The sequence below is a fragment of the Capricornis sumatraensis genome, chromosome 9 (genome assembly GCF_032405125.1).
Source record: "Capricornis sumatraensis isolate serow.1 chromosome 9, serow.2, whole genome shotgun sequence".
NCBI classification, from domain to species: domain Eukaryota; kingdom Metazoa; phylum Chordata; class Mammalia; order Artiodactyla; family Bovidae; genus Capricornis; species Capricornis sumatraensis.
Window position 1 is genome coordinate 10727155 of NC_091077.1, and position 18349 is coordinate 10745503.

Sequence of the window (18349 nt, forward strand, 5' to 3'; positions counted from 1 at the left end):
CCATGTCCATCACAAATACCCAGAGCTCATACAAACTCACATCCATTGAGTCGGTGATGCCATCCAGCCATCTCACCCTCTGTCGTCCCCTTCTCCTCCTGCCCCCTATCCCTCCCAGCATCAGAGTGTTTTCCAATGACTCAACTCTTTGCATGAGGTGGCCAAAGTACTGGAGTTTTAGCCTTAGCATCATTCCTTCCAAAGAACACCCAGGGCTGATCTCCTTCAGAATGGACTGGTTGGATCTCCTTTCAGTCCAAGGGACTCTCAACAGTCTTCTCCAACACCACAGTTCAAAAGCATCCATTCTTCGGTGTTCAGCTTTCTTCACAGTCCAACTCTCACATCCATACATGGCCACTGGAAAAACCATAGCCTTGACTAGATGGACCTTTGTTGGCAAATTAATGTCTCTGCTTTTCAATATGCTATCTAGGTTGATCAAAACTTTTCTTCCAAGGAGTAAGCATCTTTTAATTTCATGGCCACAATAATCATCTGCAGTGATATTGGAGCCTAAAAAAATAAAGTCTGACACTGTTTCCACTGTTTCCCCATCTATTTCCCATGAAGTGATGGGACCAGATCCCATGATCTTCATTTTCTGAATGTCGAGTTTTAAGCCAACTTTTTCACTCTCCTCTTTCACTTTCATCAAGAGGCTTTTTAGTTCCTCTTCACTTTCTGCCATGAGGGTGGTGTCATCTGCATATCTGAGGTTATTGATATTTCTCACAGCAATCTTGATTCCAGCTTGGGTTTCTTCCAGTCCAGAGTTTCTCATTATGTACTCTGCATAGAAGTTAAATAAGCAGGGTTACAATATACAGCCTTGATATACTCCTTTTTTATTTGAAACTAGTCTGTTGTTCCATGTCCAGTTCTAACTGATGCTTCCTGACCTGCATATAGGTTTCTCAAGAGGCAGGTCGGGTGGTCTGGTATTCCCATCTCTTTCAGAATTTTCCACAATTTATTGTGATCCACACAGTCAAAGGCTTTGCCATAGTTGCCATAGTCAATAAAGCAGAAATAGATATTTTTCTGGAACTCTAGCATTTTCGATGATCCAGCAGATTGAGATGGTTGGATGGCATCATCACTCTATTGAGCTGACTGTGAGTGAACTCTGGGAGTTGGTGTTGGAGAGGGAGGCCTGGCATGCTACAATTCATGGAGTCACAAAGAGTCAGAAACGACTGAGCAACTGAAATGAACTGAACTGAGCAGATGTTGACAATTTGATCTCTGGTTCCTCTGCCTTTTCTAAAACCAGCTTGAACATCTCTAAGTTCATGGTTCACATATTGCTAAGCCTGGTTTGGAGAACTTTGAGCATTACTTCACTAGCATTTGAAATGAGTCCAATTGTGCGGTAGTTTAAGCATTCTTTGGCATTGCCTTTCTTTGGGATTGGAATGAAAACTAACCTTTTCTAGTCCTGTGGCCACTGCTGAGTTTTCCAAATTTGCTGGCATATTGAGTGCAGTACTTTCACAGCGCCATCTTTCAGGGTTTGAAATAGCTCAACTGGAGTTCCATGACCTCCACTAGCTTTGTTTGTAGTGATGCTTTCTAAGGCCCACTTGACTTCACATTCCAGGACGTCTGGCTCTAGGTGAGTGATCATACCATCGTGATTATCTTGGTCGTGAAAATCTTTTTTGTACAGTTCTTCCATGTATTCCTGCCACCTCTTCTTAATATCTTCTGCTTCTGTTAGGTCCATACCATTTCTGTCCTTTATTGAGCCCATCTTTGCATGAAATGTTCCCTTGGTATCTCTACTTTTCTTGAAGAGATCTCTAGTCTTTCCCATTCTGTTGTTTTCCTCTATTTCTTTGCATTGATCGCTGAGGAAGGCTTTCTTATCTCTCCTTGCTATTCTTTGAAAATCTGCATTCAGATGTTTATATCTTTCCTTTTCTCCTTTGCTTTTTGCCTCTATGCTTTTCACAGCTATTTGTAAGGCCTCCCCAGATAGCCATTTTATTTTTTGCATTTCTTTTCCAAGGGGATGGTCTTGATCTCTGTCTCCTGTACAGTGTCACGAATCTCTATCCATAGTTCATCAGGCACTCTGTCTATCAGGTTTAGTCCCTTAAATCTATTTCTCACTTCCACTGTATAATCATAAGGGAATTGATTTAGGTCATACCTGTATGGTCTAGTGGTTTTCCATACTTTATTCAATTTAAGTCTGAATTTGGCAATAAGGAGTTCATGATCTGAGCCACAGTCAGCTCCTGGTCTTGTTTTTGCTGACTGTATAGATCTTCTCCATCTTTGGCTGCAAAGAATATAATCAATCTGATTTCGGTATTGACTATCTGGTGATGTCCATGTGTAGTCTTCTCTTGTGTTGTTGGAAGAGGATGTTTGCTATGACCAGTGCATTCTGTTGGCAAGACTCTATTAGCCTTTGCCCTGCTTCATTCTGTACTCCAAGGCCAAATTTGCCTGTTACTCCTGGTGTTTCTTGACTTCCTACACTTGCATTCCAGCCCCATATAATGAAAGGGACATATTTTGGGGGTATTAGTTCTAAAAGGTCTTGTAGGTCTTCATAGAGCCATTCAACTTTAGCTTCTTCAGCATTACTGGTTGGGGCATAGACTTGGATTACTGTGATAGTGAATGGTTTGCCTTGGAAAGAAACAGAGATCATTCTGTCGTTTTTGAGATTGCATCCAAGTCCTGCATTTCAGACTCTTTTGTTGACTGTAATGGCTACTCCATTTCTTCGGAGGGATTCCTGCCCGCAGTAGTAGATATAATGGTCATCTGAGTTAAATTCACCCATTCCAGTCCATCTTAGTTTGCAGATTCCTAGAATGTCGGCGTTCACTCTTGCCATCTCCTGTTTGACCACTTCCAATTTGCCTTGATTCATGGACCTGACATTCCAGGTTCCTATGCAATATTGCCCTTTACAGCATCGGACCTTGCTTCCATCACCAGTCACATCCACAGCTGGATATTGGTTTTGCTTTGGCTCCATCCCTTCATTCTTTCTGGAGTTATTTCTCCACTGATCTCCAGTAGCATATTGGGCACCTACCGACCTGGGGAGTTCCTCTTTCAGTATCCTATCATTTTGCCTTTTAATACTGTTCACGGGGTTCTCAAGGCAAGAATATTGAAGTCGTTTGCCATTCCCTTCTCCAGTGGACCACATTCTGTCAGACCTCTCCACCATGACCCACCCATCTTGGGTGGCCCCACATGGCATGGCTTAGTTTCATTGAGTTAGATAAGGCTGTGGTCCATGTGATTAGATTGACTAGTTTTCTGTGACTATGGTTTCAGTGTGTCTGCACCCTGATGCCCTCTCACAACACCCACCTTCTTACTTGGGTTTCTCTTAACTTGGACGTGGGCTATCTCTTCACAACGGCTCCAGCAAAGTGCAGATGCTGCTCCACACCTTGGATGCGGTGTATCTCCTCACTGCCACCCCTCCTGACCTTGAACATGGAGTAGCTCCACTCGGCCCTCCTGCTCCCACACAGCCACAGTTATCATTATTATTTTGGTGGGGTGGCCTGGGGTCAGCAAGAATACTGGAGTGGGTTGCCATTCCCTTCTCCAGGGGATCTCCCTGACCCAGGGGTTGAACCCGAGTCTCCCTCATTGTAGGCAGACGCTTTACTCTCTGAACCACCAGGGAAGTTAAATTTCTCATTACAATTGTAGAATGTGTGATTCCTTTGGGAATATGCTGAGAATGGCCAAAAATGCCCAGGTAGAGATGAAATAGAACTTTTCTAAACACAAGATATTAAAATTAATTTATTGAGAGCAAAATAGAAATTGCACTATGCGAGTTATGCCAATTTGTGTGTAAATTATTCATGTTATTTTCATTTTTCCTGGTAGTCACCTCCACCACATGGAACCAGGTAACAATACACAATTTTCTGAATTTTTTCTTCTGGGATTCTCAGAAGATCCAGAATTGCAGCCCCTCATCTTTGGACTTTTCCTCTCCATGTACCTGATCGTTTTGTTTGGAAATCTGCTCATCATCCTGGCCACCATCTCTGACTCCCACCTTCACATCCCCATGTACTTCTTCCTCTCCAACTTGTCCTTTGTAGACATCTGCTTAACCTCCACCACCATCCCAAAGATGCTCCAGAATATTGAGAACCAGAGCAAACTCATAACCTACGAAGGCTGCATTGTCCAGGTGTATTTTTACATATTCTTTGCTGGAATAGATGACTTCCTCCTGACAGTGATGGCCTATGACCGCTTTGTGGCCATCTGCAACCCCCTGCACTATACAGTTATCATGAACCCTCGGCTCTGTGGACTGCTGGTTTTGGCGTCCTGGATGATGAGTGCTATGTATTCCTTGTTACAAAGTTTGATGGTTTTGCAGCTGACCTTCTGTACAAAGGTGGAAATTCCCCACTTTTTTTGTGAACTCAGTCAGATGGTCCAACTTGCCTGTTCTAACACCTTTCTTAATGACATGGTGATGTATGTGGCATCAGTGCTACTAGCTGGTGGGCCGTTTGCTGGTATCCTTTACTCTTACTCTAAGATAGTCTCTGCCATACGAAGAATCTCATCAACTCAGGGAAAGCTTAAAGCATTTTCCACTTGTGCATCTCATCTCTCAGTTGTCTTCTTATTTTATTGTACGAGCCTGGGAGTGTACCTTAGTTCTGCTGCTACACACAGCTCACGCTCAAGTGCAACAGCCTCCGTAATGTACACTGTGGTCACACCGATGCTGAACCCATTCATCTACAGTCTGAGGAACAAAGACATAAAGAGGGCTGTGAAGAGAGTCTATGGAATAATAGCTATAAAAAGACCAATTGTCCTGGGGCAGATGAAGTGCCCTTGACTGCATTGCTCAAGCCTGAGAATCAGAAATTGTGACACTTTCCTCAGTGTGGAATAAAATTTCCTCCTTCTACTTATTTCCTTGGATATCCATTTTTATAAAAATTCAACTTTTCTATACAGTCTCAGTTACTCACTTTATTAAAATTTCTTTTTATATTATCATTTAGGTGTTTTTTTATTTAAGTTGTGATTTTTTTCTACTTCAAAATTTTCCAAACTTTAGATATGAGATATTTGGACATTCCTATTTTTTGTGGAGTGACATGAGGAATAATACTTTCTTAAATGACAAATGTCATCCCGAGTAATTTCTGCCTTGCTTTCAGGGAAATAAACATTTCATGTGATATATTACTCATATGAAAAAGTGTACAAGTGAAACCCAGGACAATTTATATAATTTTATAATTATAAATCAGAGGGTGTGGAGCTACAGATAAGGAGGGTTGATTGCAATGTTACAGGCAGATTTTCAATTGCACCAAGTGCCATTGCTTCCAAACTCTGCATTACTCAAAGGTCAAATTTTTCTATATGTATGCTGCTGCTAAGTTGCTTCAGTCATGTCTGACTCTGTGCGACCCCATAGATGGCAGCCTACCGGGCTCCCCATCCCTTGGATTCTCCAGGCAAGAACACTGGTGTATATACCTCATGATCAAAGATGACTCACTAGAGAGCTTGACCACCTATCCAGTCATGTGGTTCAGGTCACAATTTGTGCAAACATGTTTGTCAATATCCTGCTTACCTGGAAGGAAACTGCAATGGAATAAACATTTTAATATCATTATCTGTAATACAATTAAAAAACAGAATAGTGAATGCTATCTTTAAAGATCAGAGTAAATGCATAGATTGACATTATTGGAGTTGATCTCAGTCCTATACCATTTTTTATTTTCTTAATTTACTTGTTGCTGCATAACCAGTCATCCTAACAGTAACTTCTCTAATGTGATGTCTTTATTATCAAGTGAGATTTAATATTTAGGAGGTGTTCTGATCTCTGCTGGATTTCTCATGAGTCTATGTTTCTCAGTAATTCTATATGTTGGAACTCTAAAGCTCATCCATGAGGTTGTATGGAGCCATGTAGCAATTCTTTGTTCACTAATATATGATAGTCTACTCCATTTATTTGTGTATTTTAATCATATGCTTATGCATGTGTCCTCAGTGGTGTCTGATCTTTGTGACCCCATGGAGTGTAGCTCACCAGGCTCCTCTATCCATGGGATTCTCCAGGCAAGAATACTGGAGTGGGTTGCCATTTTCCCTTCTGGGGATTTTCTTGACCCTGGGATCAAACTTTCATCACCTGCATCTCCTGCATTGGCAGGTGGATTCTTAACCACAAAGCCACCTGAGCCACTTGGGAAAGCAGAACGCAATGGCTCCCCAATCCAGTACTTTGGCCTGGAAAATCCCATGAATGAGGAGCCTTGTAGGCTGCCGTCCATGGGGACACTAAGAGTCAGACACGACTGAGCAACTTCACTTTCACTTTTCACTTTCATGCATTGGAGAAGGAAATGGCAACCCACTCCAGTGTTCTTGCCTGGAGAATCCCAGGGACATGGGAGCCTGGTGGGCTGCTGTCGATGGTGTTGCACAGAGTCGGACACAACTGAATCGACTTAGAAGCAGCAGCAGCAGCACCTGGGAAGCCCCAGTTTTAATCTTATAGCTTGTGGGGAAAAGTCTATCATTGGTGACGTCAGTATTATGGTGGCAGAAGACACTCTCTTTTTTTCTCCCCTCAATCTACAACTTGTAGATAACATCATGCATAAATAAAGTTGGTTGTTTTTATTTTTTCTATCCAACACATCAGGACACCAGAGATACACACAGCTGTACATCTGAAGGGGAGCAGATTTTTCACATGGAGGAGGTGGAGCCTGGGGAACAGCAGAGGCGATGATGCTGATGCCAGCCCATGGCCGAGGCAGCTGAGGCTGCAGCCCCAGAGCACCTGGGAGTCCCACTGTAGGTGGTGCGCGTAACCCCGGCCTCCTAGATGCAGCAGCACCTGCAGCCCCAGGGAACCAGGCATCAGTGGGGGGCCCTCACACAAGGTCACCGTGCATGTGGCAAGAGCACCTACCACTCTAGGACCTCTCCCCAGCAAAGATGCCAGCCTCATCAGGGACGCTGACAACACCAGGTCACCAGTGATGCTGGAGGCACAAACATTGATGGCAAGGACAATGGCAATGCCTCTGGAAGAGGCCATGAAATGCAAAAAATGTAGTTCCTCAAATATGGCAGGAGCAGCTCATGAGAAAGAAACCAAAAACTTGTGCCACAAAGTCAGTTAATTGAAAAATGCAGAAGGACCTCTGTTAGCAATCTGTTGAATTGTTAGAATCAAAGTATACAAGGCTTTACCTACTTAAGAACACTGTTTGCTCCTTCAAATGCATGGACAGAGGAGCAACCCATTGAGCACCATGAACAACCACAGTAACATGAAATCACAAAAAGAAAACAACAGTTATCCATGAACTAATTTAACGGTCATGTAAGATTGTGATCAAGCAAGTGGAGAATTCAAGATAGTGTCATGAAGAAGCTCAACAAGCTAGAAGAAAACTCCCAAAGACACTTCAGTTAGCTGAGGAATAAAAGTAATGAACATAAGGAACAGTTTCTAAAATAATGAAAGCTCTTGAACAGAAATTCTGGTGCTGAAGAACTCAGTAAATGAGACGAAGGATGAATTGCAAAGCACTGGAAGTGGAGACCATATGGAGTAGAGAGAGCGTGAGTTCAAAGGTAGAATGATTCAGGTAGAAGTGAGGACAGAACTCAGATTTCTTTTTTTTTTTTTAATGAAGATATTCTCTGAGAAACTTCTGACTCTACTAGAATAGGTAAGAAGGATACTGGGTGTCTCAAAAGCAGAAGAGACGGAGAAAGGAACAGAGAAATTATGTATGGAAATAATAGCTGAGAATTTTCCTAGTCTGGGGAAGGAACCGAATGCACACATCTACAGAGGTATAATAGGACACATAAATGTTTCAATGCAAAAGACCTTCTCCAACACACACGTATTAAAACTATCAAAAGTCAATTAATGAAAAGACTTCCCCAGTGGTGCAGTAAGCAAGAATCTGCCTGCCAAGGTGGGAACAGGCACTGGGGGTGATGCCTGGTCTGGAAAGATTCCACACGCCATAGAGTCACTAAGCCAGGGCACCACAACTACTGAGCCTATACTGTAGACCCTGTGCTCTGCAGCAAGAGAGGTCACTGAAGTGAAGAGTAGCGCCCCCCACCTCAGCAACCAGAGAAAGCCCCCACAAAGCGAGGAAGACTCGGTGCAGTCAGAAATACAGCAAATAAATGAAGGAACACTTTTTCAAATGTCAGTGAAAGCATGCTGTTTTTATATACTAAGCAATCAACAAGGACCTAGGGAATTAAATACAGGGAAATAAACTCAATATCTTATAATATTCTATACTGGAAAAAGAATCTAATATATATATAATTTTGCTGTATACCTGGAACTAATATGACATTGTAAATCAATTACATTTCAATAAAAGTTATTAAAGGGAAAGAACATTAAAAGTATCCAGAAAAAAAGTGAGAACCCTGAAAAGATACCTGCTTTGGGTTATCAACAAATTTCTTAGCACAGACTCCACAGTCCAAGAGAGAATGGAATATTATTCTGAAACTATAGTGATAAAAAAACTGCTAGCCAAGAATCCTCCATCCAGCAAAGGTATCCTTCAGATATGAAGAAGAAATAAAGGTGCTCCCAGATAAAGAAAACCTGAGGGGTTCAGCACCCAGAACTGTCATATAAGCAAAGTTGAAGTGTTCTCTTCTACTTCAAATGAGAAGGCAAAAGTACTCAAAAAATCAAGTTGATAGGCAGAAACAGAAAACTCAAAATATATATCAGACTAAGTAAACTCAATTAAAAAAAATAAACAACCATATTAAAAACGAGTAGAGGACCCTCACTAGAAATTTTCTCCCAAGGAAGATATACAAATGGCCAACAGACACATGAAAATAGGCTTAACGTCATCAATCTTCAAAGAAACAGAAGCCAAAATCACAGTGAGGTACACCTTCCACAGTAAGAATAGCTATTATCAAAGAGAAAAAAATCAACAAGTTGATGAGGGCCACATGAGACCAGGAAATGATACACGAATTTCAAAATTTCTTCTTCTGCAATTATCAGAGAAAACAGAACTGCAGCACCTTATATTTTCACATTTTCTCTCCATGTACCAGATCACTGTGCTTAGAAACCTGTTTATTATCCTAGCCACCATCTCTGACTCCACACACCCATGTAATTCTTTTCCAATCTGTTCCTTTAAGATATGTTTCACATTCACCACCATCCCAAAGCAGGCAAAGCCATAACCTATGAATATAATTTTACCTACTCTTTGTAGATTTGGGCAGCACTGTACTGACCACAAAGACTTATGACCACTTCATGGCCATCTGTCAAACTCTGCACTATCCTGTCACCATGAACACCGCCCCCCACCCCATACACACACACTTTGTTGATTGCTGGTTCTGGTGTTTGGTACATGAGTGCCCTACAATCTTTGTTACAAAGATTAACAGTGTTGTAACTGTCCTTCTGTACCTTCTTGGAATTCTGTACTTTTCCTGTAAAAGCAAATAAGAAGTCCAACTAGTCAATTGTGACACCTTTCTTAATGACATGATGATGTAATTTGAAACTGTTATATTCCAGGTTGGTAATGGACTGGTTCCAAATTTGGAAAGGAGTAGGCCAAGGCTGTATATTGTCATTCTTCTTATTTAACTTATATATGCAGAGTACATCATGAAAAATGCTGGGTTGCATGAAGTACAAGATGGAATCAAGATTGCCAGGAGAAATAGCAATCACCTCAGATATGTAGATGACACCACCCTTATGGGAGAAAGTGAAGAGGAACTAAAGAGCCTCTTGATGAAAGTGAAAGAGGAGAGTCAAATGGCAAAACCAATACAATATTGTAAACTAATTAACCTCCAATTAAAATAAATAAATTTATATTATAAAAGAAATAAATTTATATTTTAAAAAAAGCATTCTTAAAACTCAACATTCAAAAAACTAAGATCATGGCATCTGATCCCATCACTTTAAGGGAAAGAGATGGGGAAAGAACAGAAACAGTGAGAGACTTTATTTTCTTAGGCTCTAAAATAATTGCAGATGGTGACTGCAGTCATGAAATTAAAAGACACTTGCTTTTTGGAAGAAAAGCTTTGACAAACCTCGATAGTGTATTAAAAAGCAGGGACTTTGCTGAAGAAAGTCCATCTAGTCAAAGCTATGGTTTTTCCAGTAGTCATGTATGGATGTGAGAGTTGGAACATCAAGAAGTCTGTGCATCAAAGAATTGATACTTCTGAACTGTGGTGTTGGAGAAGATGCTTGAGAGTCCCTTGGACTGCAAGATCAAACGAGTCAATCTTAAAGGAAACCAATCCTGAATATTCACAGGAAGTACTGATGTTGAAGTTCGAGCTCCAATATTTTGACCACCTGATGTGAAGAGCTGACTTGTTATAAAAGACCCTGATGCTGGGAAAGATTGAAGGCAGGAGGAGAAAGGGACAACAGAGGATGAGATGGTTGGATGGCACCAGCAACTCAATGGACATGAATTTGAGCAAGCTCCAGGATATGGTGAGGGACAGGGAAGCCTGGCGTGCTGCAGTCCATGGGGTCACAAAAAGTCAGATACAACTGAGTGACTGAACAGCAAATGTCTTCCCTGGGATCCTTTACTCTAAGAGTTTCCTCTCTATCTGGAATACCATCAGCTTGGGGGAAGTACCAAGTGCTTTCCACTTGTGCATCTCACCTCTCACTTGTATCCTTGTTTCATTGGATGGGCTTTGAGTATACCTCAGCCCTGTGGCTACTCATGCCCTTCTGCTCAGAGTCAAGTGCAATCACCTCGGTGATGTACACTGTGATCACACCCATGCTGAGCCCCTTCATCTATAGTCTAAGATATGAAGACATACACAGGGCTCTGAAAAGATTATTTGCAGTGGCCAGTATCAAAGTACCATCAGTGCTAGTGTTAAAGAAGTTCCCTTCTTTTCAGGGTGTAAAGAATTTAAACTGGAATATGATATTCTGGCTCAAATGATCAGAAACACAGTCCCTGGACCACTAGAGACCTGAGGAATCTGAATCAGCATTTGAACCACAGACCTTGGTGATTTGTATGAACAGTGAAAATATAGATATTCTTGTCTGGAATAGGATTTGTCACATTCTTACGCTGCCTTGGGCAGGAGAATTATTTGTATTGGGTGCTGTTCTGTGGTTTATAGGAGATTAGTAGCATCCCTTCAGATATTGCCAAGTGTCTCCAGTGTCAAAATCATGTCTGGTTGAGAATCACTGGGACAGAGTTCCAGAACTAAGAGACCTCAATCCAGACTCCAGCCCTTACTTGGTTTGTACTTTTATGTAGAACATTAAATCCTTCTGAGTTCCAATCTGACAACAGAGAATGGAGTCCATAAAAGTGCTACCTCAAAAAACGCACTATTTAAAAAATTACATTTGACAATCACTCTAAGATGCTAAGAGAATTTGATGGTCATTGTTAGTCACTCAGTTGTGTCCAACTGCTTGTGACCCCGTGAACTGTGGCCTGCCATGCTCTTCCATCCGTGGGATACTTCAGGGAGGAATACTGGAGTGTGTTGCTATTTCCTCCTCCAGGGAATCTTCCTGACCCAGGGACCAAACCTGCGTCTCTCACATCTTCTGCTTTGGCAGGCATAGTCTTTACCACTGAGCTACCTGGGAAACCTGGTTTATGGTCGTATTAATATCATATCAGGCTTCTCTGATAACTCAGTTAGTAAAGAATCTGCCTGCAACACAGGAGACCCTGGTTCAATTCCTGTGTCAGGAAGATCCGTTGAATAAGGGATAGGCTACCCACTCCAGTATTCCTGGGCTTCCCTTGTGGCTCAGCCAGTAAATAATCTGCCTGCAATGCGGGAGAGCTGTGTTTGATCCCTGGGGTGGGAAGATGCCCTGGAGAAGGGAATGGCTACCCACTCCAGGATTCTTGCCTGCAGAATTTCATGGACTGTATAGTCCATGTGGGGCAAAGAGTCCGACACGACTGAGTGATTTTCATTTATCATATCAACATATAAATATTTTTCTTATAGTTATAAACATTTTATAATGAGAGACTAACTAAAGGGCAGCTGTTGACTTCTGATATAACTGAGAAACTTGTAATTGGCTTGGAAAAACTAGTATGAATCCAGGGAGTATAATACCCACACTTTTATACTGAAGGAGCAAGGTTATCCCCAGTTCCGAAGAGGGAAATAGTAGTTTTAAAAATTTTAGTAGGGTTTTTTTTTGTTGTTGTTGTTTTTTTTTTTTTTAACTCTACCACAAATCAAAGCTTTGGAGACTGTAGGGACCTCATCAAGACAAATCCTCAGTATTATAGTTTAAAAAAGAATTAGATCTCAGGGATGTGATGGGGTTCTGGAGCCTTAGTGCTTTGAAAGCAGGAGAATTAAAGGGAAAGGAATGATAAAAACTGAATCACCCACTTATAATGCAATCACATAGCAACAGAGAATCAACAGAAAAATAACTGCATTGTGTCCAGCCCGGTGTCCCCAAGGGAAATCATGTATTGGAGGCTGAAGTAACAAAAGGAAAATATACCCAATTAGCTGACATGTGTGCATGCTTGCTAAGTCCCTTCAGTCCTGTCCAACTCTTTGAGACCCCACGAGCTGTAGCCCTCTAGGCAACACTGTCCATGGGATTCTCCAGGCAAGAACACTGGAGTGGGTTGCCATGCAGTCCCCCAGGGGATTTTCATGTCCCAGGGATCAAGCCCCCATCTCCTGCGACTCCTGCATTGCAGGTGGATTCTTTATCACTGAGCTACCAGAGAAGCCTTGTGAGCTGACACAAGAAGCTGGAAATATCTCCTCTGCTACAGCCCCTCAGCCTGTGCCACTTTTGTTGGTGAGTACCTAGGCCTTAATTTAGATTCCTGAATCTGTCTGGGAGGCAATGCTTGATTTTTATCCCTTCCTGTTGTCTTGTTTAGGTAAAAAAATTCGGTCTGCATCATTAATCATTTAGAAAGGAACTTGGATCTCTACAGGGAAAGCCTTTTCTCTCAATCTGCAGGCAGGTGAGAGCTCCACATTTTACACATTTCAGGAGAAGGTCAAAGAGGATGGAATCCAGGAGCATGTACCTGATGTCACTGAGGACCAATCTAGCATAGTCCAGAGGCCAGAGGTCACTGCTGTTATTTTCTGGCTTTCCTAATATTAGTGTATCTATTTAGGTCTGAAAATAAAGTGAACCCTTCATTCGTCAATGTTGACAAATGGTAATAGAGGAAGTTCAGTTAGAAGGAATGGTGGTGGTGGTTTAGTTGCTAAGTTATATCTGATCCTTTTGCGACTCCATGAACTGTTGCCCACCCAGCTCCTCTGTCCATGAAATTTCCCAGGCCAGAATACTGGAAAGTGAAGTCGCTCAGTCGTGTCCGACTCTGTGTGATCCCAGAGATGGCAGCCCACTAGGCTCCCCCATCCCTGGGATTCTCCAGGCAAGAACACTGGAATGGGTTGCCATTTCCTTCTCCAATGCATGAAAGTGAAAAGTGAAAGTGAAGTCCCTCAGTCGTATCCGACTCTTAGCGACCCCATGGACTGCAGCCTACCAGGCTCCTCCATCCATGAGGCTTTCCAGGCAAGAGTACTGGAGTGGGGTGCCATTGCCTTCTCCAGGGAATCTTCCTGACAAAGGGATTGAACCTTGGCTTCCTGGATTGCAGGCGGATTTTTTACTTAAGAGCCACCAAGGGAGCCCCATGAGAAGGAATGGGAGGAATAAAAGGCTTTCAGTAAAAGTAGACAATAAGTCTAATAATCTTATTTATGAACTGAAGTAAACAAATAGGAAAACCCCTCAAGAAAAAGCAGTATTCTGCTTCTTCATATAAAATATATCCAACTTTTGTTATATTTCATTTATTTCTGATTTTGAATTGGTAGTTTATGTTCCATTTTCTTATTCTCTTGAGATATTTAAACTGTAATATATATCACATCGTGAATATATCCCTGTTTATGTCCTTGGAAAAATATATTTTTCTTTATTATTATTTCTTGGACATCAAGGAGATGCCACTGGAATTGGAATATTGGTGAAGCAAGGAAACTTTTCGTTGATGGATTGTCTCAGAGGCCATTTGAGTTTATTGCATATTTTCCCTCTTAATTTGCCTATGTCCATTTCATTTCACTTTTTTCTTTCTCTCTCACACTTTTCATTCTTCTCTAAATACCGAGAAGAAATTGGCCTTACCAACAATTTATTGTTCTATAGGACGTTTATAAACTGGAATTTGGGGGTGGGATGCATAGGGAGATAGGAAGGAGGTTCAGAAGGGATGGGATATATGTATACCTATGGCTTATTCATTTTGAGATGTGATAGAAAACAACAAAATTCTGTAAAGCTATTATGCTTCAATAAAAAACACCATAAATTAAAAAAAAAAAAATCCTGGAACTTCTGGATAAAAGTTATACCTTCTTTTGGAGAATAATAATTTCATCTGACAAGCTCGATGTGCTAGCCATTCACGACCTAACGATGGTGGATCTGGGTGACCAGTTCATGATAGTAATACAAACCAGAAACATCGTGTGTGTGTGTGTGTGTGTGTGTGTGTGTGTGCGCGTGTGCGCGCGTGCGCCTGTGCCTTGTGAAGAGATACCAGATCTTAAAGCAGAGGCATCTGTTCAATTCAGTTCAGTTCAGTTCAGTCGCTCAGTCGTATCTGACTCTTTGGGACCCCATGAATCGCAGCACACCAGGTCTCCCTGTCCATCACCAACTCCCAGAGTTCACTCGGACTCACCTCCATCGAGTCAGTGATGCCATCCAGCCATCTCATCCTCTGTCATCCCCTTCTACTGCCCCCAATCCCTCCCAACATCAGAGTCTTTTCCAATGAATCAACTCTTTGCATGAGGTGGCCAAAGTACTGGAATTTTAGCCTTAGCATCATTCCTTCCAAAGAACACCCAGGGCTGATCTCCTTCAGAATGGACTGGTTGGATCTCTTTGCAGTCCAAGGGACTCTCCAGAGTCTTCTAAGACACCACAGTTCAAAAACATCAATTTTTCAGCACTCAGCCTTCTCACAGTCCAACTCTCACATCCATACATGACTACTGGAAAAACCATAGCCTTGACTAGATGGACCTTAATCGGCAAAGTAATGTCTCTGCTTTTGAATATGCTATCTAGGTTGGTCATAATTTTTCTTCCAAGGAGTAAGCATCTTTTAATTTCATGACTGCAATCACCATCTGCAGTGATTTCGGAGCCCCAAAAAATAAAGTCTGACACTGATTCCACTGTTTCCCCATTTATTTCCCATGAAGTGATGGGACCAGATGCCATGATCTTCATTTTCTGAATGTTGAGCTTTAAGCCAACTTTTTCACTCTCCTCTTTCACTTTCATCAAGAGGCTTTTTAGTTCCTCTTCACCTTCTGCCAAAAGGATGGTGTCATCTGCATATCTGAGGTTATTGAAATTTCTCCTGGCAATCTTGATTCCAGCTTGTGCTTCTTCCAGTCCAGCATTTCTCATGATGTACTCTGCATAGAAGTTAAATAAGCAGGGTGACAATATTTAGCCTTGATGTACTCCTTTTCCTATATGGAACCAGTCTGTTGTTCCATGTCCAATTCTAACTGTTACTTCTTAACCTGCATATAGGTTTCTCAGGAGTCAGGTCAGGTAGTCTGATATTCCCATCTCTTTCAGAATTTTCCACAGTTTATTGTGATCCACATAGTCAAAGGCTTTGCCATAGTCAATAAAGCAGAAATAGATGTTTTTCTGGAACTCTCTTGCTTTTTCCATGATCCAGCAGATGTTAGCAATTTGATCTCTGGTTCCTCTGCCTTTTCTAAATCCAGCTTGAACATCAGGAAGTTCACGGTTCACGTATTGCTGAAGTCTGGCTTGGAAAATTTTGAGCATTACTTTACTAGCATGTGAGATGAGTGCAATTGTGGGGTAGATTGAGCATTCTTTGGCATTAAAGCAGAGGCATCTGTACTCATATGTTAAGATGACTTATAATACAGAGGTCAGAAGTTGGTCAATAGATGGAATGAAGTAGGGAAACTGACATAATTCACAGGATGATTTTAAACTAAATTCATAAAGTGCAAAGAACCACATGGAAGGAGGAATTCTCTATGTGCTGAAGGTTCAGCTGTAGCAGGAAGGCCACCTTGTTCCTCAGCATCCTTGACAACATCTCTAATCACTCCCACTCCTACTTATTCCTTTGCCCCACTGGCTTCCTTGTTTGCACTTGAACATGTGGAACAAGCATCTTTGTCAGGTTCTTAGCAGTGGCAGCTCCCTCTGCCAGGCACACACTTCTTCTGACATCACAAAGGCTTCTTCTCTCCCTCTTTAGGAATCTTCAAACATCACCTAGTTTGAAGCTCTTCCCTGAAAACTCAGGACAAAATAACACCTCCTACCACTCTCTCCTTTATACCTGGATTTGTTTTCTTCATAGCACATTCTGATGTATTCTATCATGTTTTATTGAAATATCCTCATTCACCATCCTTGCGTTGGGAGAGGTTTATTTTTCAGCACTTTCTACTGAAGGTGAAGGTGAAGGTGAAGTCGCTCAGTCGTTTCCAACTCTTTGTGACCCCGTGGATTGTAACCTGCTAGGCTTCTCCGTCCATGGGATTTTCCAGGCAAGAATACTGGAGTGGATTGCCATTTCCTTCTCCAGGTGATCTTCCCGACCCAGGGATCGAACACGGGTCTCCCGCACTGCAGGCAGATACTTTAACCTCTGAGCCACCAGGGAAGTCCACACTTTCTACTGGGTCAGCATTCAATATGTATTTCTCAAATAAATGAAGAAATACCTCATTAGAACTCTAGAATATATGAGCTCTTTGCCAATGTGATGAGAATGGGACAAAAAACTTTGTCAGAGATGAAATGGACTATACTTTGGAAGAGAACTTTTCTATAATGGTATTAAGATCAATCACTTGAGGGCTAAATAGAAATTGCAGTATTTCAGCTATGTGAATTATGCCAGTTTGTATGCAAACTAGTCATGTTGTTTTCCTTTTTCCTGGTAGTCACCTCCACCCCATGGAACCAGGGAATAATACACGAATTTCAGAATTTCTTCTTCTGGGACTTTCAGAAGAACAAGAACTGCAGCCTCTCATATTTGGGCTCTTCCTCTCCATGTACCTAATCACTGTATTTGGAAACCTGCTCATCATCCTGGCCGTCAGCTCAGACTCCCGTCTCCACAGCCCTATGTATTTCCTCCTCTCCAATCTGTCCTTTGTAGACATCTGCTTCACCTCCACCACCATCCCAAAGATGCTGTGGAACATCCAGAACAAGAGCAAAGGTATCACCTATGAAGGCTGCATCACCCAGATGTATTTTTACATTCTCTTTGCAGGATTAGATGACGTTCTCTTGAGTGTGATGGCCTATGATCGGTATGTGGCCATCTGCCACCCCCTGCACTACATGGTCATCATGAGCCCCCAGCTCTGTGTATTGCTGGTTCTGATATCCTGGGTGCTGATTGCCTTGTATTCCTTGCTACACAGCTTAATGGTGTTGCGATTGCCCTTCTGTCCAGTTGTGCAAATCCCCCACTTTTTCTGTGAACTCAGTCAGATAGTAAAACTTGCCAGTTCTGACAACTTTCTTAATAATATAGTGATGTATTTTGCAGCTGTCCTGATGGGTGTTGGTCCTTTTGCTGGTATCCTTTACTCATATTGTAAAATAGTTTCTTGCATATGTAAAATCACATCAGCTCAGGGGAAGTATAAAGCATTTTCCACCTGTGTGTCCCACCTTTCAATTGTCTTCCTGTTTTATTTTACAGCCGTAGGAGTGTTCCTTAGCTCTGCTGCCACCCACACCTCACATTCAAGTACAGTCGCCTCGGTGATGTACACTGTGGTCACACCCATGCTAAACCCTTTCATCTACAGTCTGAGAAACCGAGATATAAAAGAGGGTCTAAAGAGTTTGTATTTGATGCCAAGTGTAAAAGACCAATTATACTAGTGCTCTGGATTGCATGACTCAAAGTATCAAAACCAGAAGTTGTTCTTTGATCATTGTGAAATAAAATTTGCCCCTTGCACTTTTTTTTTAGGATTTCCATTTTTTTTCCTTGTTTGAATTCAGTATCTTTATAGAATTTTAGGAAGTCTCTTGTTAAGCTTTATTCTCAGTCTTATATATTGACAGTTTTTATTTTTTCCTACCCACCATTTTCCTATCTTTGGATCAAAAATATTTTAAAATCCCCTTTCTTTGATCGAGTATCACAGAATTAAGAAGAATTTATTACAA

At 41.7% G+C, this 18349-nt stretch overlaps 2 protein-coding genes across 2 annotated transcripts; both read left to right on the top strand.

The window, feature by feature from the left end:
- Nucleotides 1–3862: 3862 nt before the first annotated feature.
- On the top strand, nt 3863–4861 carry LOC138085712 (olfactory receptor 7A17-like). The gene has a single exon (XM_068980217.1). It carries the CDS (start codon nt 3893–3895, stop codon nt 4859–4861), a length of 969 nt encoding a protein of 322 aa, XP_068836318.1. The 5' UTR covers nt 3863–3892.
- A 12249-nt stretch (nt 4862–17110) lies between these two features.
- LOC138086472 (olfactory receptor-like protein OLF4) lies at nt 17111–18058 on the top strand. The gene has a single exon (XM_068981286.1). The coding sequence runs from the start codon at nt 17111–17113 to the stop codon at nt 18056–18058; it is 948 nt and encodes a 315-aa protein (XP_068837387.1).
- Nucleotides 18059–18349: the final 291 nt, after the last annotated feature.